General features: G+C 36.3%; 1 protein-coding gene across 3 annotated transcripts in view; it reads right to left on the bottom strand.

Moving 5' to 3' along the window:
* Positions 1–23,566, bottom strand: part of Gabra2 (gamma-aminobutyric acid type A receptor subunit alpha2) — a 132,698-nt gene that overhangs the window by 13,676 nt on the left and 95,456 nt on the right. For all 3 annotated transcript variants that reach the window (XM_041671481.1, XM_041671479.1, XM_041671480.1), the window contains one exon: positions 1,856–2,058. In XM_041671481.1, coding sequence (XP_041527415.1) covers positions 1,856–2,058 — 203 coding nt within the window. The remainder of the gene's footprint in view (positions 1–1,855; positions 2,059–23,566) is intronic.

Below are 23,566 nucleotides of genomic sequence, written 5' to 3'. Positions count from 1 at the left end.
CATCAGCTTCCTAGGACTCAAAAGAAGCTAATGCATAAATGTATGACTTTTTAAATGTTTTTTTTAAAAGAAGTCTTAAATATCATTTGTTCACAATATTTTATGTAAAATCTAGACTCTAGGCAGATAAAAGTACATATGTTTTGTTTTACAACACACAGAATGGATATATGTCTCTAAGTATTTTTTATGTATCAAGTGAATACTCTGCTTTTGATAAAACAATGAATGGGATCCAGATGTTCCATATTGACTGACAATATGACCATATTTACTTATATTTACACAGGATCAAAGCAAACGACAACCTGTAGACAACTGACTGTAAAAGAACAAAAAATTCCGTGTATCAAGAAAACTATTATTTTCCACCTAAAATTTGGACAGCTAGTCACGTCACCTCTTGGCACTTTACTTGGTTTTCTTTCCACTCTAAACACCTACATATTTTCAAAGTAACTTACGGGACTACAGCTCCAATTTCATTTTAATAATATAGCTGAACAGAGTACAGATGGAAGCCTCCATCATAAAGTTTGTAATACCTTTCAGTTAAGATCAATAGGTTCTCTTATTGGTGTATTACCATATTTATAATAAAAATTACTCAACAACATCTTTAAAAAGAGCTTGTGGTGCACCATCCTACTTCAGCATCTATGGAGAAAGTGTATGTATAACCAATATAGTTAAAGAGAAATAATCACACAGATAAAATGAAAAGCAATTCACTGTATGAGAAGTAAAAACAACACAAATCAACAATAAAATGTAATGGAAACACTAGAATCAACCAGAAGTTAAGCATAGAAAATTGATTAAGTCCTTTTCAATATAAAATCACTACTTCTGCTAGTGCACAAATACAACTTACAAATAAACTAGCAACTGTAATTAGAATTTCTATAGCTTATAAATGAGAACAAAGAACAAATGTAAAAAGTGTAACATTCTAAATTTGTTTCCATAAACTGTAACATGGTATAGAAATTAAATATGCAAATATGTATATATATTCAAATAACTAAACCAATAATCAAATCACAACAAACATTCTCAAATTTTATAAAAAATATATAATCTAGTGTTCAAAGAAACTGTCCAAATTTCTACCACTAATAAAAATATTAATAGCACATTAGAATACATACAAAGTCTTATCCTAAAGCAGAAGCCAACTTAGGCAATTAGAAAGGAAATCACTGATACATCTGTACACAAATATCCCATTAGCCTCAATACTTGAGACATGAAAATTTATGTATCGATAACCTTAAAAGTTAATAGTAAGTGTACATAATTGGATCCCATGAGAAATTTGACAATGCTGGGGTATTTCTGTATCCACATATTTACTACATATGATATGATAAAAATAAAGTGTTACCTTCACTACTACAAAGGGATTATAAAAAGCATGGATGCATAAAGAATCATTGACCCATCGTCAGAATCAAATTCTTCAATAGGTGAAACAAGCGCTACTTTTCCTTTCCAAGTTCTACTCTAATGTATTGTGGTGGCTAAAGGCATGAACATTATGGACAGACAGACCTGGGTTCCAGTACACTAACTGGTCAGTTGTACAAGCTAGAGTGAATACACAGCTATAAATTTCACTATGAAAAATTAGAATTAAAAAGAACCCTTACTTAGTGCAGAGAGAGAGAGAGCACGTGTGAACATGCAACAACTCCACAGACACTGAGGAGTGCCTTGAAGAAGCGTCACCACAAGCACCCTTAAAGGATTTCAAGGAAGAACAAACTTTTGAAAACTAATACTGAATTTCTTAATGTCAAATTTGAAAAAGAATTCTGCGACAAGCTTGAATGGGCAGCAAGCGGACACTTACCTTGTCATTTACTACACTCTTCCCATCCCAAGCCCATCCTCTTTTGGTGAAGTAATTAACAGTTGCAAATTCAATTAGGGCAGAAAACACAAAAGCGTAACAAACAGCAATAAACCAGTCCATGGCAGTAGCATAAGCCACTTTGGGGAGAGAATTTCGAGCGCTGATGCTCAGTGTTGTCATTGTTAGAACAGTTGTCACTCCTGGAAAAGAAGACAGGAACCAGAGGCACAATCAGTGGTGGGAAGAGAGAGTATTCCTAAGTCATTCATTTCTTTCCCTGGGAGCTACTTTCATTGTCGTTTGTATCTACTACCAAGTGTTAGAGAACAGTGCGATATGGCTGTATTTAGCATGATAGCATGAGAAGACTTCTGGAAGTAGAGACACCAAACAGATCCTTCATTTTTCACTTTCTTCTGTACTGATTCCATTTTTCTCTCAGTACAGTTGGTATTTAAAAAACAATACCAATGGTAGCGTGACACTGTGAATTACAACAAAGCACAAGCCCTTTAGAGAGACCTGTTACTCATCAGCATTGACTTAAAAACTCATCGACAATGCCACATAATGATATTGATTTGTGTAATTTAGATGAATCATGCAAAAGCACTTGGGCAAAGCTGTACACTAATTACAGAGGGATTATGATTGTAACACTTTTTTTTTCAATGTAAGTATTGCTGTGCATGTATGGAATTATCTCTGGTTTGGGAGAGGTATGAGCTCTTTTGTAACATCACTTCAATTAAGTCAGAAATAAAACAAACTGCTAAGAGCAGAACTTGTAAAATAGAAGTCTCCATTTGAAAAGAACCACAAATCCGTATTCCAAGATGCATAAAAAAAACTACACAAAATTGATTGCTGCAGAAAGAGGAAAAATCATTCTTCTCCAGGGAAAATCTGAGAGCCAACCCAAAGAAAATGGTCAGTTCTAATCACATACACATATAAACAGCACTAAATGGACTCAATAAACTCTCTTTCTTAGCTGTCTGTCTGTCTTTCTCTCTATGTATGTAACAATGTTTAAATAAGAATCCACAAATTTCAGAGCAAATGGAGGACACAGGAGGATTGTAAAAGGTAAAAAAGAAAGATAAATGATGTAAATACCATATCCATAAGTTAGATGTTTTAAACTTTTAAATGAATGGATACTTCATACATTTTGGCTCCCCCCACCCAAAATAAATAATTTCTGCTATAGCTTTTCACAGAGGGCAAACAACTCACATTTATGAGAAAAAAAAGGTGGTGTCAGGCAGGAAGTTGCAGCACCAGCAATCAATAGACTACAATCAAATTAAGGTCCATCAAAAGCTGAATTGCAAACGGGAGGATACTCAAAAGAAAAGGAAAACAAATGGCGTGAGGATGTTGTTAAGGAATACTGAGGTCACACAGTTTGGGTGAGGCCATCATTCTGATTAACAGCACCAAAAAGGGAAGTAAAAAGCTACGCTAGATGGGTTTATATCAATTTGATACAACTTAAAGTCATTTGAAAGAAGGACTGTAGCTCTGTAGTAGAGTTTGAAGTCAGGGATTGTGATGCCTCTAGTTCTTTTAATGTACAGGACTGTTTTGGCTATCCTGGGTTTTTCACTTTTCCATATAAAGTTGAGTATGGTTCTTTGGAGGTCTGTGAAGAATTTTGCTGGGACCTTGATGGGTATTGCTTTGAATCTGTAGAATGCTTTTGGTAAGATTGCCATTTTTACTACGTTAATTCTGCCTACCCAAGAGCATGGGAGATCTTTTCACTTTCTGGTGCCTTGTTCAATTTCTTTCTTCAACAATTTAAAGTTCTTGTCATAGAAGCCTTCCACTTGTTTGGTTAGAGTTACTCCAAGATATTTTATGCTATTTGTGGCTATTATGAAGGGTGTTTTTTCTCTGATTTCTTTCCCAGCCCTTTTTAAGGACAACTTTCTGGATGAATATCACTTACCAAAATTAAATCAAAACCAGATAAGCAAATTAAAAGACCTATAACAGCTGAAGAAATAAAAACAGTTATCAAAAGTCTCCCAAACAGGCCGGGCAGTGGTGGCTCACGCCTTTAATCCCAGCACTCGGAAGGCAGAGGTAGGCGGATCTCTGTGAGTTCTAGGCCAGCCTGGTCTACAAGAGCTAGTGCTAGAACATGCTCCAACGCTACAGAGAAACCCTGTCTCGAAGAACTAAAAAAAAAAAAAAAAAAAAAAGTCTCCCAAACAACAAAAAGCCCAGAAACAGATGGTACAAGATTTTCAAAGGAGAACTAGTACCAATACTCCTCAAATTGTTCCACACAACAGAAACAGAAAGAACATTTCCAGACACACCTCTTTTAAATCTGAGACATTTCCCTTTTAGTTGTTATCAGTCTACCTAAAACTTAATGAACTTTGTATCTTTTTAAAAAACAGCTGATTTTTTATACTTTTCAATAGTTTTAACTTTATACACTCTAGTGTTTCATTCACAAAATATATTAAGGTAATGTATATTAAGGTAACGTGAGATTCTAATTGAGACCACCAACAAGGAAAAAGAGAGTGAGAAAACAAAATAGAAAGTAAGAAAAGGAGGAGGGAAGAGAGGGAGAACAAGAACCAGGCAAAGAGAGAGTGGAAGGGAGAGAGAGAGAATGTTCAAGGCTTGTCCTTGAATGGCCCTGGGATTCTAATCTCACTATCGATTATTTTCAGGAAGCACTCCTAACCATTCTGATGTCATCAGCTATTAGGCTCTCATTAGAAGCTAAGCAAATCGACCCACCTCTTCTTAGACATTCAGCCTGAAAAAAAAATGAATGTTAGAGTTTATGGACATCTATATTGTTAAAAGAAACAAAAAAAGTTAAACTTAAGCATTGCATTTTGAGCTATTTTCTTAGTGATTTTCTTGGGCAGTAAAGTTTATAATAATATAATCTAGATAATGCTATCTTATTATCGACTATATACACATTTTACCTTACTATAACTCCATCACAAATTTTTTTCATTATACCTTTATGCGTATTTCATACGGATATTTAACTCTCACACTTTGTATTTAACTTGAAAATCTGAGTAAAACAAGATGCCAAAGAAGAAATAAATTTAACTCTCCACTACATTTGCTCATAGAATAACCTTGACTATTGATCCTTATTTCTTCTGTGGATTTGTGCTATAATCCAGCATCTTTTCATTCATGTGTATGATACTCTTTTTAAATTCTGCTAATGACAATATTTACTCTGCTTTTGTCTATCTGACATTACGTGGATGCCGAGAATAAAATCTGGCACATATTAATTTCCATAACTTTATTTTTTAATTACTCTGATAAGAATATTTGATTTTTGCTGAGCTTTCTAAATTTAGTTTGGATTGGTTAGGATTATAGAGTGGCAGCTATTCAGCACACTGAATAGATCCCAGTATCTTCTGATCTCCACAGATATACACAACTGTGAAATAATATTTATATTTGGTGCCTCTCTCATGTGAAACATTGGTTTTGCTTCTTTTTGTTTTATGTATTGTCTTGATATCATGTGTGCATTTGCATTCTCATCTTAGTTTGGGACCACTGAAATCTGTTAACTTGGTAGACATCAATATTATGAGTGCACAAAGCTTTCCTTAAATGCCTAAAAACAGAAACAATATAATCCTTCCCAAACATCTCTATGTAGAGTTTACTACACATAAACACTCTTTTGTCAACATTCAAAGAGGAACTTGTGTATCTACGCTGGCATACATTGTCCAGCCTAGAAAACTATACGTAGCAAAGCTTTTAATCACCATCAATGAAGAAGATATTCCATGACAAAAATAAATTTAAACAGCACCTATTCATAAACCCAGTTTCACAGAAAGTACTAGAAGAAAATCTCCAACCCAATGAGGCTAATTGCACCCAAAAATCACAGGCAACAGATAACCTCACACTAGTAATTCCCAAAGAAGGGAAACACACAAACACTACCACCAAAAATTAACAGGTATTAACAATCACTGGTAATTAATATCTCTTAATCTCAATGGACTCAATTCACCTATAAAATGACTCAGATTAACAGAATGGATATGGAAGCAAGATCCATCATTCTGCTGCATACAAGAAACACACCTCAAGCCGGGCGGTGGTGGCGCACGCCTTTAATCCCAGCACTTGGGAGGCAGAGGCAGGCGGATCTCTGTGAGTTCGAGACCAGCCTGGTCTACAGAGCTAGTTCCAGGACAGGCTCCAAAGCCACAGCGAAACCCTGTCTCGAAAAACCAAAAAAAAAAAAAAAAAAAAAAAAAAAAAAAAAAAAAAAAAAAAAAAAAAAGAAACACACCTCAACCACAAAGATACACACTACCTCAGAGTAAAGGGATGGGAAAAAATTTTCCAATCAAATGAACCCAAGAAACAAGTGGCTGTAGCTGTTCTACAAAATTGACTTCAAACTAAAATCAATCAGAAGAGATGGAGAAAGACACTTCATATTAATCACAGGAAAAATCCATCAAGATAAGTCTCAATCCTGAACATCTATGACCCAAATACAAGAGCACCCACATATGTAAAAGAAACGTTACTAAAGCTTAAATTGCACATCAGACTCCACACACTAATAGTAGGAGACATAATACTCCATACTCCCGATAGACGGGTCAACCAAACAGAAACTTATCAGAGAAATAAGAAAACTAACAGATGTCATGACTCAAATGTACTTCATAGACATCTACAGAACATTTCACCCAAACACAAAAAATATATCTTCTTCTGAGCATCGCATAGAACCCTCTCTAAAATTGACCACATTCTCAGTAACAAAGCAAACCTGAACAGATGCAAAAGATTTGGAACCTCCTGTATCTTATGGGATCACCATGATTTAAAGTTAGAATTCAACAACAAAACTAATTAATTGCAGAAAACCTACAAACTAATGGATATTGAACAGTGATCCAATTAAATCATCCCTGGGTCAAGGAAGAAAAAAAAAAGTAATTAAAGACTTCCTAGAATTCAACAAAAATGAAGGTACAATGTACCCAAACCTATGTGACACTATGACAACAGCGCTAAAAAGAAAGTTCATATAATTAAGTGCCTACATTAAAAAAGGTGGAGAAATCTCACATTAGGGACTTAACAGCACAGTTGAAAGCTCTAGAACAACAACAACAAAAAAAGACTCAGCCAAAAGGAATAGCTGACAGGATATAATCAAATTGAGGGCCAAAATCAATGAAATAAAAACAAAGAGCAATACAAGGAATCAATGATACAAAGAGCTGTTTTTTTTTTCCCAGAAAATCTACAAGATAGACAAACCCTTATTCAAACTAATCAAGAGGCACAGAGAGAACATCCAAATTAACAAAAGTCAGAAATGAAAAGGGGGACATAACAACAGACACTGAGGAAATCCAAAGAATCATTAGGTCATACTATGAAAACCTGTATTCCACAAAATTGAAAAAATGTAAAAGAACTTAACAATTTTCTAGATAGGTACCACATACCAAAATTAAATCAAGACCAGGTAAGCAAATAAAACCTACAAAATACAACCTACAAAGAAATAGAAGCTGTTATCAAATGCCTCCCTCCCCCAAAAAAAGCCCAGGACCTGATAGTTTTAGTGTAGAATTCTACCAGAACTTCAAAAAAGAGCTAATACCTATACTCCTCAAATGGTTTCACATAATAGAAATATAAGAAACATTGCTAAACTTTTTTATTAGGCTACAGTTACCCCGAAACTAAAACCACATAAAGACTCAACTATGAAATAGAAACTCCTACAGTTGATAAACACCTTCGGTAATGTGGAAGGATATAAGATCAATGCAGAAAAATCAGTAGCCTTCCTGTATACAAATGATCAAGAAGCTGAGAAAGAAATCAGACAAATATCACCATTCACAATAGCCACTAATAACAAAAAATATCGTGGGGTAACAATCAAACAGTGAAACATCTGTTTGACAAGAACTTTAAGTCTTTGATGAAAGAAATTGAAGATGTCAGAAAATGGAAAAATATCCCATGCTCTTGGGTAGGATCAACATAATAAAAAAGGCAATCTTACCAAAAGCAATCTAAAGATTCAATGCAATCACCATCAAAATCCCAACATAACTCTTCACAGACCTTGAAAGAATAAAACTCAATTTCCAACTCCAGCCTGACATCGAGGGAACCAGCATGGGACCCAATTAGGCCCTGGGACAGTTGTAAGTCTGGGGCAGACTGTGAGGCCACTGGCAGTGAGACCACGATTTATCCCTACTGCTTGTTCTGGCTTTTTGGAACCTATTCTCTCTGGAGGGACACTTTGCTCAGCCTAGATATAGGTGAGAAGGCCTTAGTACTGCCTCAAAACAATGTGCTAGATTTTGCTGATTCCCCATGAAAAGCCTTATACTCTCAGAGGAGCGCATTGGGAGGTAGGGTGGAGAGGGGGCAGGGAAGGTGAAGGGAGCAGGGAGAAGGGAGTGGGAAATGGATTTTTTCATAATTAAGAAGAGACTGTTGATGTCCTCCCTCCCCAGCCTGGCATCTTCGGTAGTATTCTGGTATTAGGAAAGCTAGACTTCATGAAGTAGGCTCTCAGGTTAGATACTGTTCAAATCTTCTGAGTTCTGTGAAGTTTGAAGTTTCCTCAGCAATGGGAGCTTACTTTTAACTATGATAGGGAGCTAAGGGAAGCTTTAGCAGTGTACATTGCTCTGGTAGAAAGATGGGGTAATTAGTCTATGGCTCTTCTAGTAGCCCATGTGTCTTATCTTCGTTTAAGAAACTAATTAATTTTAGTTATTAAATTAAATGTATTAAAACACATACAAAGATGATCTATGGATTTAGATGTATATCTCCCAAGTATATCACATAGCTCCATTTCTCACTTCCTTTATGCTTCTATAAAATAGGAAGGAAGCAGAGAGATGGTTCAGGGGTTAAGAAGACATGTTTCTTATACAGAGGACTTTGGTTCAGTTCCCAGCACAAACAGGATAGGTCACAACTGTCTGTAACTCCAGTTCCAAGGATTTCAAAGTTTACGTCACCCTATTGTGGTCTTTACAGGCACCAGATATTCATGTGGTGGACATACATACAGTAGGTAAAACACTCAAACACATAAAAATAAATTAATACATAAATAATTAAAATTAATAAATAAGATGGGGTGAATTAAATACAAATCTCTGAAAGCATAGATTCTGAGAGGATAACATTTTTATCTGTGGTAACTGCTGCACAAAGAAATTTATTAATATTTATAATTTTTGTAGTAAATCTACTTTACATTTTGTTTGTTCCCTTTGAGATTTTTTTTGCTTAGATTAAGTGAATTAATTTCAAAAGGGTCATTTGATAGCATCTTTCATCTTAAGAAGTTATTAAGTTTGACTTCTTACAATTAATGAATGTGTTAATATTCACTGACATAAACAAAATACTAAGTGCAAAAATCAGTTAAGTAAAAAGAGGTTCAGGAAGAGGGCTTGAGAGGGAAATAGGGCACAGGTGATATGAAGTGGGAAACAGGAAATACTGGAGGAGAGTAGGGAAGAAAGTCAAAGTCAAAACAGAAGAGAAAGGAGGAATAATAATTCTACAGATGTTAGATAAGTCTCAAGAAATCTTTTTTATATTTATCTAAGATATATATATATACTTATGTGTTTACATATACAGACATGTACATATATATGTACACATGTTATATTTGTGTATGTATACATACATACATCTATACATGTATATGTATACACACACATATCCGTGTGGGCTACCAATGCTCCACAGAAAAGCTTTAGCTTAAAAAAATTCCTACTACCAAGCATTAGACATCTTCCTTCAAACTGTAGGACAGAGTAGTCCAATTAACTCACAAGGCACTACAGCTGCTTCCTTGGGTTGCCTGTCATAGTTGGAAGGTGGACGATACCATATACTTCTGATGTCATATACTATATATACCATAGCACTCTGAAGATTTGACCAGATCTGATCTGAGAACCTCTTTCCACCAGTTTAGCTTCCAAAGTACCAGAAAGTAGTATGTGAGCTGCCAGGGAGAGAAGCCATCCATTGTCTTATCCTGCTAAGACAACAAGGAAGTGCAACAATGACCAGCATGGTAAGCTATCTTTAAGGGTGCAACAGTGGCAATCATAACTTTATGGTAACTGACTGGTATCATTCACATGGGAAGGCCTACTCAACAGGAGGAATGGCATAACTATTCCTAGAAGTTTAACCAACTACCAGGAGACAGGACAGTAATGGGTTTCAGAGGAAAATATTCTACCCCCGCTGTCCTAGACTAGTACAATTCATAATTGAAATCTAGGACTTCTGCTTATACCCATAGGTAAGCATATCTTTCTTCCCACAAAAGAAGTTTCTCTTGGGAACAAATAGAGACTTTTACAGAAAATTACAGCAGGTCAGCAGGTCATACCACAGAGATCAATTAATCAAGGAAAGCCCAGGCTTAGTGGATACATCTGCAAGAAAACTCCCACCTAATGCTTAGGTGATATCACAAAAGACAAGACAGGAAGAGGGTATAGCCAGAGAAACAAAAACTCTGTAGTGAGAATGCTTCCTCCTAGAAATGACAAGGAAGCTGTTCCTATAACGCCGCAATCGTACAGCCACCTAAACAAGACCTAGGCAATGACAATGACCTTGTTTTGACATTATAAGGTGAAAGAACTATAGACAACTAGAGAAGGCTGAGAAAGAGAAAATTGGACTTCACCAAGGATGAGCCCTACTAGCTTATCTAGTGAAGAATGGCTAACCCTGAAATAATATACACAAAAGTCACACCGTACAAAGATATCAAATTGTGAGTGAGTTGAGGGAGTGTCTGGGTGGCTTGGAGGAAGGGAATTTTGAGGGGTTGGTCAGAGAGGGAAGCAAAGGGAAAATTGATGTAATTTTATTTCCATTTATTTTTGTAAAGTATCTTTCAAGTACAAATGATCAAGGATCATAAGCTCGGCTTTCTTTCAAAGCTTGTACTCACAGCTTAAAACTAGTGTCAGATTCATTCACTGAACTGAATACACACTGACAGAAGATTCAATGTGAGCCTTGTGTGCAGCCATTAGCTTTTTACCATATTCAAATCTTTCCCCTGTGCACCTATTTGCTTTCAAAAGGGTTTTGAATTTGACAGTGACAGTGCTAACTTCATCTGCCAAGAGCCTTTTTGCTGCCCTCCCTCCATCCCTCCCTTTTCTCCTTTCATTAGGAGGATAAGATTTTCAGATGCCAGCTTTTCTGACTAACAGTTCTGCCCAGATGGCTCTCATGACAACATCCACAGAAAGAGCTGGACATGAAGGAGTGATGCACTTATCTGGAAAGCTCACACACTTTGCAGTGTCTTCCAACACGGGCATCTTGCTAGCTCATCATGCGCGGTGTAAATGCCTCCTCCCAAACAGTGCTTCAGTGTTCCTCCTTCTCACCTTGCTGTGACCGGTGCAGTGCACATCATCTCTAGGAGAACTCATATTTCTCAGTAAGACATAAAGACAAGTACCCTAAAGTGATTCATCATTGACAGTTCAGGCACGTGTGTGAAATGTGTGGATAACTCTGATGACCAAGGTCACATCTCACCCCTCTTTCTTGCATATCCTGCTTTCAATTCATGTAACAGTGTTAATAGGAACAAAAACTTGCTATCTTTAACTGGTATTTCACTCCCGGCATTTGTGCAAATGGTCTCTAAGCAAGGCAACCCTAAGTACTAGGGATGAAATATTTGTTGCATGAAAAAGGTCGAATCAGCAAAAATGTTTTCAACACAACACTAGAACACGTTACCACTGCCAAATGTCTGATTTGCAACCTGTAACTTTAGAGAATTTTCTTCACTGATTTTTCTTTTTGTTTTAATCCTTTTTCTCTTTTAAAGTAAGAATTTAAAATTGTGCTTTCGAATGCTGTTACTGTTGTGACCCAGTGAACAGAGTGTGAAGCTGGCCCTTCTGTTTTCAAAAGATACACAGTGCTTGTGAAGAAAGAATAACAGCCTATAAGTAAATTCAAGAAATTAAAAAATATAATGACCCCTAAGAGATTGTCTGTGTGTATGTGGGGGTGAAAGAGAAACAGAAAGAGAGAAATGGAGACAGAAAGTCAGAGACAGAGAGGAAGAAGGAAAAGAAATGAGTAGAAAGTGAGACAGGGTGAGAGGAGAGAAAGAAGGTTTATGTGTGTAGTAGAAGCTAAGAAAAAGAAACATCAGTAATCAGAAGTAAATAGCAGAAATGTAATACTGTTTGATACCACCTGCTGGTTACAGCTAGAAATGGAAGAAACAGAAGTCTGATTTAAAAAAAAATGTTTGTTTCTGTTTTTTTTTATCACATTGGACAAAACAATACTCAACTCATTCTCAAACATAATAATGTTTAGAATACATTATTACCACATTGAGAAAGGTTATAGTTGTGACTTACAACTCCTCTACACCTGTCCAATAAAGCTTTCAGGCTTCTGTATGTTAGGTATAATTTAGACATATATCAACATTGTAAAACCAAATTATTTCATATTCTCCTAATTCAAACTTTCTGAGAACAGAGAAACAATTGTGATCTAGAAGGTGCTATTTACAGCTTGTGCACCCACACAGTTGCAGGGATGACAAGTTATTCTTCTGGTTAATATAAGCAGTTCACAGATTTACTATATCCAAAGCTCATTTCCAGACTCAATTATTTTGCTTATTAAAGGTCTCTTTTCGGTGAAAGTGTCCACAATCTAAATGACACCAATTTCAGATGTTAGATTCAAGTGCAAAAGCATAAATATTTTGTCAGTTTGGGTAAATGTACATGTCATTACTTGAACTGCACTCGTTCCTCTGGCACACATACCGGCTTTTGTATTCTGTTAACTCATATTCCTTCTCGCACTGAATTACGATTTCATAATAACTGAAGTCTGCTTCTGTAGGCACATGTGAGCACGCACGCTGACAAAGAGCAAAAGTCTCCTTGCTCTCTACAGCAGGCACGCTACAAACACTTCAGTATTCAGGGTTTAGAGCCCTTAAACTCTTTGTCCTTGAGATTATTTTGACCTGTCCTGTACATCTTTCCGTTGTTTCCGCTCCTGCTCAGTTTGCCTACTCATTTCCATAAGCCTATACCCTAGTCAACTGTATAAATTACAGCCTTTCTGTTTTCTCTCCAAAATACAAAGAGGGGCCTAGGGGAATGTAAAAACTTGTTACACCATTATTGAATAAATAAATATTTATTTAATCTAATTCCCTAGTTATCTATAACGGAAAAAAAATCACATATTAATTAATCAGTATCAAAAATCCATCTTTTCTTTCATGAATGAATCCCCCCTTTCTGGACATTGTGCAGAAAAGTCAGATAGGTTCTCCCAGAGACATTAAAAAGTTAAGAACAGAAATATCCCCTACACCACAATAGGACAAACTGCTTGATAACCAATAATATGGCAGTTTGTGTGGGCCAGCAAAGTGACTGTAAAGAAATGTGTGGTAGGGAGTAAAATGGTATTTAAAAAGTCAAAGAGGCCCCATGTGAGGCCTCACACTCTCTGAGCAATGGACGGGTAGCTGGGGAGCCGGGGAGCCGGGTGGAGGGAAGGTGATTAGAGCAGAAGGGGAGGGAGGGGAAACTGGGATTGGTATGCAAAATAAAAAGATTGTTTTAAATAAACAAATAAATAGATACATAGATAAATTACTATTTGAATGATTACTCCAAAATACAGTTGTAGCAATTCTCTGATTCTCTAAGTAATGTTTAGTTTTATATTTCTGGTAAATTTATAGTGATCTATACATGGAAACTAAGCTGCCTTTTTTTTTTTTCAACAGCTGTTTGCTGAGGCTATTCGTTCATTCCTGGCCAATAAGAACAGAAATACTCACACAGAAACTATTATTTGCAATACTTTTTGACCAATAGCTTAAGTGTATTTCTAGCCAGCTCTTACATCCTAAACTAACCCATCTCCATTAATCTGTGCATTGCCACATGGTTGTGGTCTACTGGCAAAATTTTGGTGGGCACCAGTGGAAGCATCTGTCTCCTGAGGCTGCTACATGGCTTCTCACTGACTCTACCTACTCTATCTATCTATCTATCTATCTATCTATCTATCTATCTATCTATCATCTATCTATCTATCATCTATCTATCTATCTATCTATCTATCCATCTATCTCTATCTCCATCTCTTTGTGCATTTTGCACATGGCTTTATTCTGTTAAGCCATTGGTTAAAAACAGCTTTATTCATTAACCAATAAAAGCAACACATATATGGAAGGACTTCCCATACCAGACAGCTTCATGCTGAACTCCTTCCTTGAATTCTGTTTCCATAGTGTATTTTAATTCCAGTGCTTAATTTTCTCTTTGTCCTTGGTAATCCATGCATGGACACAATGAAATCTATGTTTCCCTTTGATTATTACTTAGTTATATCCCTCTGCCTGCATTACTTGACTCTTCCTTGTCCATTATGTTGACCAGCAAATCCACTAAATACGTATGACTGTATCAAACATAGTTTACACTTATCATCCAGCAATTTCAACAACTACATCAATGGTTTTCGTATTGGCTTGGTCTCTTTTGTTTCTGCTTTTATCTTACCTTCATTCATAACATGTAATTTTCTTGTTATAGTAAACTGTAAATGTATTGCGGAATGGGAACTGAGATAGACTTGTAGTGTAGAATTTTGTTAATTTTTCTAGTTTACTTTAGTGTTTATTGTGTTGTGCTAATAATGCCTGCTATAATTATATGAAGCACCTGAGAGAAATTCCTGAGCGTTCTAGCTATCTATCTTAGAGACTTCCAATTCCTCCAGTTTTCCTTCTCAGAGAGCATCTGTATCTTTCAGTTCACTGATGTGTAAGCCACAGACACATTGCTGGAGTCTAGTGAAGGTGAGGTGGGAATGTAAAGGCAGAGCTCCAGTTTGTGAGCTTCTGACTACAGCTCACTTCCAGTGGACTTAGGTTCCGGGTTACAACCGTCTCAAATGCTGTTCCATTTTTCCAGCTGTTGAACTGACTACAGGATTCCTAATATGTTTCCACGAATCCATTATGACCACAGCTGTGAGTTATCCCCCTTTTTGGGTTAAGTAAGCAAAGCTATATGAGCTAGATACAGAAAATTCAATTTCTGTCACCAGAAGAATTCGTAGCCAAGTGTCTTCTTCTGAAATATTTGCTCTGAGTGAGGGTCTGAGCAAAGCTCAGAATGATTTGCTGCTGCACTGACCGTGGCCATATTTCTCAGATCTTTCTTGAGTATCTAGTAAAGGTTCTGAGTTACAGTCCTTGCACATGTGATGTGCAATAAGACTACAGCTTGATAGGTGTCTCCTTCTCACACGCACATAGATTTAGTGCCAGGCAATTCATCAAAATTACTATGAAAATATTCCAACAAGCATATGGCTCCCACAACTTCTCTTTCAGGTAAGAAATCTTGGCTGTGTCCCTCTGATTTTGCCTGTCTCCTTGCAATTTAGGATGACACTTTGCCTGGAATCGTGGTTCATTGTGAATCCAATGAGACACATTTGTTTTCATTTGCTTTAGCTTTAGTTTGCTGTAAGAATAGGAAAGACAGATTGCAAACTCTGCAGATGTCAGCACTGAAATCTGAAGTTTGACCTCATAACATTAATACAGGATTCAAAAAATTATTTGTAAGCCAAAAAGCTGCATAAAACTTATTAAAGTAATATACTAATAAAATAAAGGCAACCTTTGAGAATTAATAAGTTAATATAAGTTCTAACAATAAGAAAAATTCAGAAATACATGACTGTGGACAGAATATTTAACTAAGAACCTCAGCTATTCTAGTAGGCCATTGTGTACTGATATCTTAATCTTTTTTTTACATCTTAATCTTAAGAGGCACTCTGTGAAAGCATGTAAAACTGAATTACAATGAATTACAATATGTTAAAAGGTTGGTATATCATCGCTTTTCCTGTGCTGTTTTCAAACAATTAGCCAAAAAAGGAAAATTCAAGAAGTCAAAGTATTTAATTATTATAATTCTCATTTAATCAGTAAACTTTCCCCATCCCCACCTCCAATCCACAAATACCTTGAGTATACTTTGTGAGAAAACATAAACCATAAAATTATTTTAATGCTTTTATCACAACTTATAACAAAATTATACTAGCACTAATAAGACCACAAAGATATATAACTAAAGTCAATTTAGCATTTATGCTGATAGCAACTCTTGAATTTGTAAGACATTAAAAGATTTTCAAAATCACTCAACTGTAGTAATAAGGGCAGCGGGGCTGCGTTCCCAGCACCCCGCCTGCTCGGCTAGCTTAAGCCCCGAAATAACAACACACAAACTGTATTCATTTAAACACTGCTTGGCCCTTTAGCCCTAGCCCTTACAGTTTAATTCTTACATCCCGATCAACCCATCTCTAATAATCTGTGAGAACCGGTCTTACTGGGAAGATTCTAGCCTAGTCCATCCTGGGTCGGAGCTTCATGGCGTGTGTCTGCCCAGGAGCGGGGCATGGCCTCTCTCTCAGGCGTCTGCTCCCGAGAGGAGAGCTGTGGAGTCTGAGCTCACTTCCTCTTCCTCCCAGCGTTCTGTTCTGTTTACTCCTCCCACCTATCTTCTAACCAATGAGGACCAAGCAGTTTCTTTTTATTTAACCAATGACCTTCCTCTATCACTCAACAATAAAAATGACATCTTAAAATTTGCATGCAAATGGATGGGACTAGAAAAAAATATCCTTTCAGACCCAAAAAGATGAACATAGTATGTACTCAATCACAAGTGGATACTAGCTGTAAAGCAAAGGATAACAAGCCTATAGTTCATAATCCTAGAAGCTAAGTAACAAGGCAAACCCTAAGAAAAACATACATAGATATACCTGGAAAAGGCAAACAAACAAGATCGCCTGACAAAATTGAGAGCATGAGGGTGGAGGGGGGTGAAGGAAAGGTAGAAGTGGAAGAAGAGAGGAGAAAGAGAGGGGGAAGAAGAACTTGATGGACTGGGATAGTTGAGATGAAGGAAGGACAGAGATGAGAACAAGGAAACAGATATTTTGATTGAGGGAGACATTATGTGACTAGCAAGAGATCTGGCACTAGAGAAATTCCCAGGAATCCAAAAGATGACTCCAGCTAAGACCCTAAGCAGTAGAGGAGAGGGTGCCTGAACTGGCCTGGCCCTGTAGTCAGATGACTATCTTAAATGTTACCATAGAACCTTCATCCAGCAACTGATGAACAGAGGCAGAGACCCACAGCAGAACACTGAGCTGAGCTCCCAACGTTTAATTGAAGAGAGGGAGGAGTGAGAATATGAGCAAAGAGGTCAAGACCATGATGGGTTCACCCACTGAAACAGTTTACTTGAGCTAATTGGAGTTCACCAACTCCAGCCAGACAAAGAAGGAGCAAGCATATGTCCAAACTAGTCCCACTGAATGTGGGTAATAGTTGTATGGCTAGGGCAGACTGAAGGACCACTGGCAGTGGAACCAGGACTTATCCCTATTGTGTGTACTATCTTACAAAGAACCTATTCTTTTTAGATGGATACCTTGCTAAGCCTAGATATATTAGTGAGGGCCTTGGACCTTCCCCTCTGAGGAAAGGCAGAGGGAATGGGAGCAGGGGAGGGAGTGGAACTGGAATTGGTATGTAAAATGAGAAAAAAAATAGTTTGTTTTATTTTTAATAAAGAAAAATAAAATAAAAACTATAAATAAAAAAATCAAAACTGGAATGAAATTTGTTCACAGTGAATTTGAACCTGAAGGCACATTCATAGACATAAAGCTTTGGGAAGATTTTGGGATTCAGATATTAGCATGCATAGGGGTGGGGCTCCAGTTCTGCTTGGAGGGATTTTTGTGTGTCCAGAAAGTAATTTTCATTTCATCATAGCATAATTAACCAAATTTGCTGAGTTTCTTTATCTGTCCTTCACCTCAGACCACTAAGCCTATGAGGACAGGTATCTCAGTTTTGCTTAACATTATGCCCGAATAGACTATCACAGTACCTGGCAAGCATTAACTTCTTTAGAATGAAAAAAGAATAAATATAATACATAAAACAGAAGCACCTACTTTTGTGCATAGAAATGTAGAAATCTGTAAATGTGGTGTATACATTTGGAATTAAAATCTGAAGACTTCCTTTTCCCAGAAATCATTGTGTATTTCAAACACACACACGCACACACATACACACATATGCACACGCACATGCACATGAGCACAAACAGAAGGATAGAGAGAGAGAGAGAGATGAGTCTATAGATAGTTCAGTAACAACAGAAAGATGGGAAAAGCACATGGGGAAATTCAAAATTCCTGGTCAATTAATCCAAAAGGAAGTATCTGTTTGTTTGTTTGTTTGCTTGCTTTTATTTCTTAATACATTATTGATACACCCTCTGAGGTTATCTTCAAAATGCATTAACTAATGCAGTTAATAAAATGTATAGACAAGGAAACTGAAGCAAATTGGAGTTAAGAATCCTACTGAAAATCACAATTACTCTCAAACAGTAAACGTAAGACACAAATTCACACAGCCTGACTTGAAATCCCACACTCTTTGCCAAGAATTGAAAGAGACATTTTCCTTGAAAATCATGGGCTCATAGCATACATTAGCAACATTTGTCTAACCTTGCATTTTATTGGTGAAGCCTCTAAGGTCTCTATTATGATAAAGACATATAATTCATAGAATAGTTTTAATTGCTTGGGATATGGCTTTACCTAGAGACAGAAATGGGTATGAAGCTGAAATGGGGTTTTGAGCAGAGATTTCTGTCTGCTTCTGTAGAGTGACATAACTTAACTACATTAATATAAACATCATTTTAAGTTACATAAGATGATGGCTTTGGCACAGCACCTGCAACTACTCCACAGTAACCCTTTTCACATGAGAAATGGAAATGATGCTTTCATGGATTGTGGGTAAGTAGTATTTGCACTTCCCCAACAATTATAAAATTCTCCTTCTCTCTTTCCCCTTTCGTGCTGTACCTGGCTGACTCTGTCTCCACAATGCGCATTAGAATATGCATTTTCCAGACTTTCACTGACAAATGCAAATGACTTGTGTAGAATCTGTCTAACTCAGATTTCTGTGGCTTCTGTTTGTTTGTTTATTATGCTCCTTAGCCCCCCTAGGAATGTGGTGGATAAAGATGCTGAGAATGCAAAGGAAGGATGTAAGAGTCCCATCTAGTGGTAGACTGAGAAAAGCCAAAGAACATTGAACTATATAAATGAAGACCCAGACATTTTATTTTTTAGTTATTCATTTCCTAATTGGTAAAAGAATTTATTATTGGATCACCAGAAAGAAGAACACAAACCTTGTATTGGTTTCTTCTCTATTCTTCTACTGTGTCTACAAACCTGAGACTCTTTTAAAAATAGATCTGTAATTCTGGGTTAATTAAACCCTTGATATTCAGTACTGAACTATTCTGTCCTTAAATGTCTCAAAGGACATGATGCAACTCATTAATTAGGCATAATTTGATAATCAGTTGCTATCAAATGGATCCTCCATTGTCATTATCGCTTATAACCAAACACTTGGGAACATAACCTGTCAACTCCTAGAGTACATTATTAAAAGGTAATTTCCAAAAATTTAGAATGGCTCATATCTAATCTCATGGTTTCTGACATCAGAATTGTTCAGGACATTAAAGTTAGACTGAATGTAGGACTAGTCAAATGCAGATGCCTGAAACACCTGTTGTCCTTTATCTAAAATACTGAAACAGGATGTGACTACTGTTAGGTTTCACAGTAATATTGTAATTTATTTGAGTTTAAGATAAAATAATACATTTGGCACTATGATAATAAGACAATAAAATAACAGCAGACCAACAAAGAAAGCCCTTTTCTGTACAAACTCCCCACTGTTATCAAATCCATTTTCTATTTCATTCTTGTAAATTGCATTGCCATAAATGCTGGGTGAATGTGGAAATGTTAATCATTTGGGAGAATTCTTATAACTCCCTAAGGTGATTTAGCTGGGGAAATGTTATATTATTTGTGATGAATAATGCATTAGAAAAACTTTTATCACAAAAATCATCCAATTAGAAACTATTTCCTCAAAATGATAAAAACACATTTGAATATCACTAGTAGCTTTTTATAATTTTAAAAATTAAAACCTAAAGATGCACATTTGAAAGTTTGTTGTAGTAAAAGCAAATGTATCACAGTATAATAATTGGATGCACCTATGAAACAGTGGAAAAATCAGCGTAGAGGAACGATTGTTCTCTACATTATCATTTAAAAGTAGAAGTGCTGAAAAAAAACCTACAGTTCAAAACCTGAGTCAAATTAAAGACAAAGAAGGAATCAGCATGACAGTAGTATTTGGGAGGCTGTAACAGGAGAAGGTATTCTTCATGGCTTGCCTGCTTGCCACAACAAAGCCTAAATCAACAAAACCAACAAAATTATAGAAATAAAAATTCTTCAGTGTCTGCACTCTTCTTCATGTACTCTATAACACTGTAAAGATTTCATAGATGGTTTCCAAGACAAAATGTATTGGGCAAACAATTTTAGAAGGTGGTTAAGAGAATTGTCAAATCATGTCAGATTATACTGATTTCTAGGGATTATAGCCATGCAACTGTGAGTAGCTACATGCTTAGAGATGGAAATGGCTTACCAAAGAAATTTTGCTTAGAAATTCAAATTATAGTATTTGGACACGAGAGATGATAATGTTAAAACTGATTTTATTATATCAGTCTTAGTCCAGTAATACTGAAATTTTAGCTATAGTGCAAGACACACAGAACTCCTCAAAATTCATCTGCTGTCTCCAAACAGTGATGGTGAGAATTTAGATCTTAGTGTTCACCTTAAGTTGTGACATGATTTTAGTAAACACAGTTCTCAAATATGTATACGAATTATTGCTTTAATGTTGGCCAGGTGTTTGATAAAAGGGGTAATGGAGAGATTATACAAGTTACAGGCCCTCTGTATAGCTTGGTGAATCAGTTTCCTTGCCTGCCAATAGGAAGGCTGTGATGTTGTCCTAACTAGAAAATTGTTTTCAGAATTAAACAACAAATAAATTTGACATACCTCACTCAGCATATGGTATCAATTCAGTATTCATATAGTGCTGTTTTTAATATTTTTTGAGCTACAAATGGGAGTGATTTAAATGTCGTATGTAATTATGACTATATTAAGTTATTATTTACAAGCCCTTGTCAAAATCCCAAAATTAATACAAAGTTGGCCAACTAAACCATAGCATATACTTTTAATCACCTTCTTATGTTTTTACGGAAAAGTGATAATATTTCATTTATGTTGATAAAGCTTGGGTAGGCTACCTTTATTCCTGACAAATCATCTCAGCCTGAACGAGAACTTGCAAGGCTCTCTAATTTTCCTTGCCATAGCTTATTACTGTATTTTGCTTCAGTTGCTTGCCTAATTGGCAGTGGGATGGCTGGGAGGAGACTGTGGCAGCAGCAGGGAGGGAGGCGGCTGGTGGGCTGGCAGCTTGCTTCTGATTAGCATATGCTGTCTTGTGCCAAAGTCAATTCTGACATGCCAGGTATGCCTCCTGTTAGCACTGTGCAGCCTGTGCCTCTTGGAAAACAGAGATGGGGAACAAACTCTGCCATGTACAGTCTTCCTGCTCATTATTTGCATACCCTGCAACCGTCCACACATCATACTCTCTCTAACACCTTCTCGTGCATTTTAGTGAAAATTATTGTTTTCCTACTAAGACTTCCCCACCTCTTCTGCTGCCGAGACGGAAGTCGTTACTCATCTAACTCTTTCATCCCAGCTACTGTTTTTGGTGTTGTTTGCTTTGCCTTGGGATTCTACAGTGCTCTTTTCTCCCTCATTGCCTGCCCTCATCCACAGTCTTCAAATTAATATGTCCATGGGTACTAGCCAGGAAAATAAGCTGGGTAGAGTGAGCAAAACAGTTTTGAGACTGTGGTAAAGAACCTCTACGTCTACAGGGGACTTTAAGTTTTAATCAAGGGTTGTTCATGTACGAATATGAGTCCCTCTACATTTTAACAAATCTTATTTTCCCTCTAATAAAAATTAGCATATGTAAGCATATAAATGAACACATATGTATCTGTATCTATCAGTGCATTAGTTACTAACAATCAGCACCCTCCAAAATGTATATTCCTTTATAGAATTTGTAAGTATTCAGATACAGGAAATAGAACTTTGTCTTGCATTCGTTACTTCATGTATTCTCTTAATATTCCCCTACTGGATATAGCATGGGTTTGTATCATTTACAGTGGAACAAGTCAAGAGAATAGAGAAATTAAATGAATTTTTCTTGCTAACAACAGAGCTAAACAGACACAGTCTCTCTACACTAGTGGTGTATACAAGCCACTTAAATCTGCACAGTTTTTTTCCCATTTGCTTCTTTATTATCATATTTGTGTTAGTCACTTCATACTACAGAATTGGTAACTTAAAGTTCCCTTTCATTTCATTTCCTTTCAACTTACTGCATCACCAATTTCTGTTCTTCTATAAAAGTCATATTGGATATATTATCTTATGTGATAAAATTATCACCTAAGATGCCTTTTTATATGTATATTCAAATCTTCATACATTTAACATGGGCTGCACAGTAGCATTTTAAATACTCATCCTTTCAACAATTTTCTGGTATTTTATTTTCTTTAGTGTTTTGAAATATGGTATAGTCTCCACTGTACTTTAAATACCTAGGGCCGGGCGGTGGTGGCGCACGCCTTTAATCCCAGCACTTGGGAGGCAGAGGCAGGCGGATCTCTGTGAGTTCGAGACCAGCCTGGTCTACAAGAGCTAGTTCCAGGACAGGCTCCAAAACCACAGAGAAACCCTGTCTCGAAAAACCAAAAAAAAAAAAAAAAAAAAAAAAATAACCTAGGTCTTTGTTGTTAGGACTCAGAAAACAAATAGATCAGGTGTACTAAATGATTCCAGACATTACGATTATACCACTGACCAATTTTAAGAATTTATAATTATATTATTCTACTTCATAGTATATTGTCTTCGGTCAATGATCATTTTCTTATATTTCTTATAAAAGTGAAGTACATATTTTTCTCTAACTGAGCACAAATAAATTTATTGTTTTAACAATTATTTGTGAAAATCTATTATGGACCAGACATTCTTAGGATTACAAAAAAGGAAGAGAACTGACATTCTAGTTGGAAAGTCAGAAATTAAAGAAAGCATTTCTTCTTTAGAATATCAAAAATGATACATGTATTAAAAAATTAATAGAGCAGGACTGAGTAAGCAAATTTCAGGATAGAGAGAAGAGTTTAAAATTCAACCGGGCCATTAGCTTCATCTTCTTGAGAATATAATAGCTGAGAAACACTCTCAGGATGAGAAGGTGTCAGCTATACAGATATTACAAGAGAAATTCTGGGAGAAGAAACAGACAAATCAGGTTGCTTCATGCTTAGCATGCTATGGATGTGAGGAGAATAATAAAGGACAGGATGGGTAAAGAATGAAGTCATGGTAAAAGGAGGTTCATGTTGTGTGTAACGAGAATTGTATTTGATTTATATGTTGAAATGATAACCC

Source organism: Microtus oregoni, unplaced genomic scaffold, assembly GCF_018167655.1.
Source record: "Microtus oregoni isolate MIOR12 unplaced genomic scaffold, Mior012 000021F_ref0000039, whole genome shotgun sequence".
In the NCBI taxonomy this organism is placed as follows: domain Eukaryota; kingdom Metazoa; phylum Chordata; class Mammalia; order Rodentia; family Cricetidae; genus Microtus; species Microtus oregoni.
Note: the sequence above shows the minus strand (reverse complement) of the source record. Positions and strands in the feature narration are given on the sequence as shown.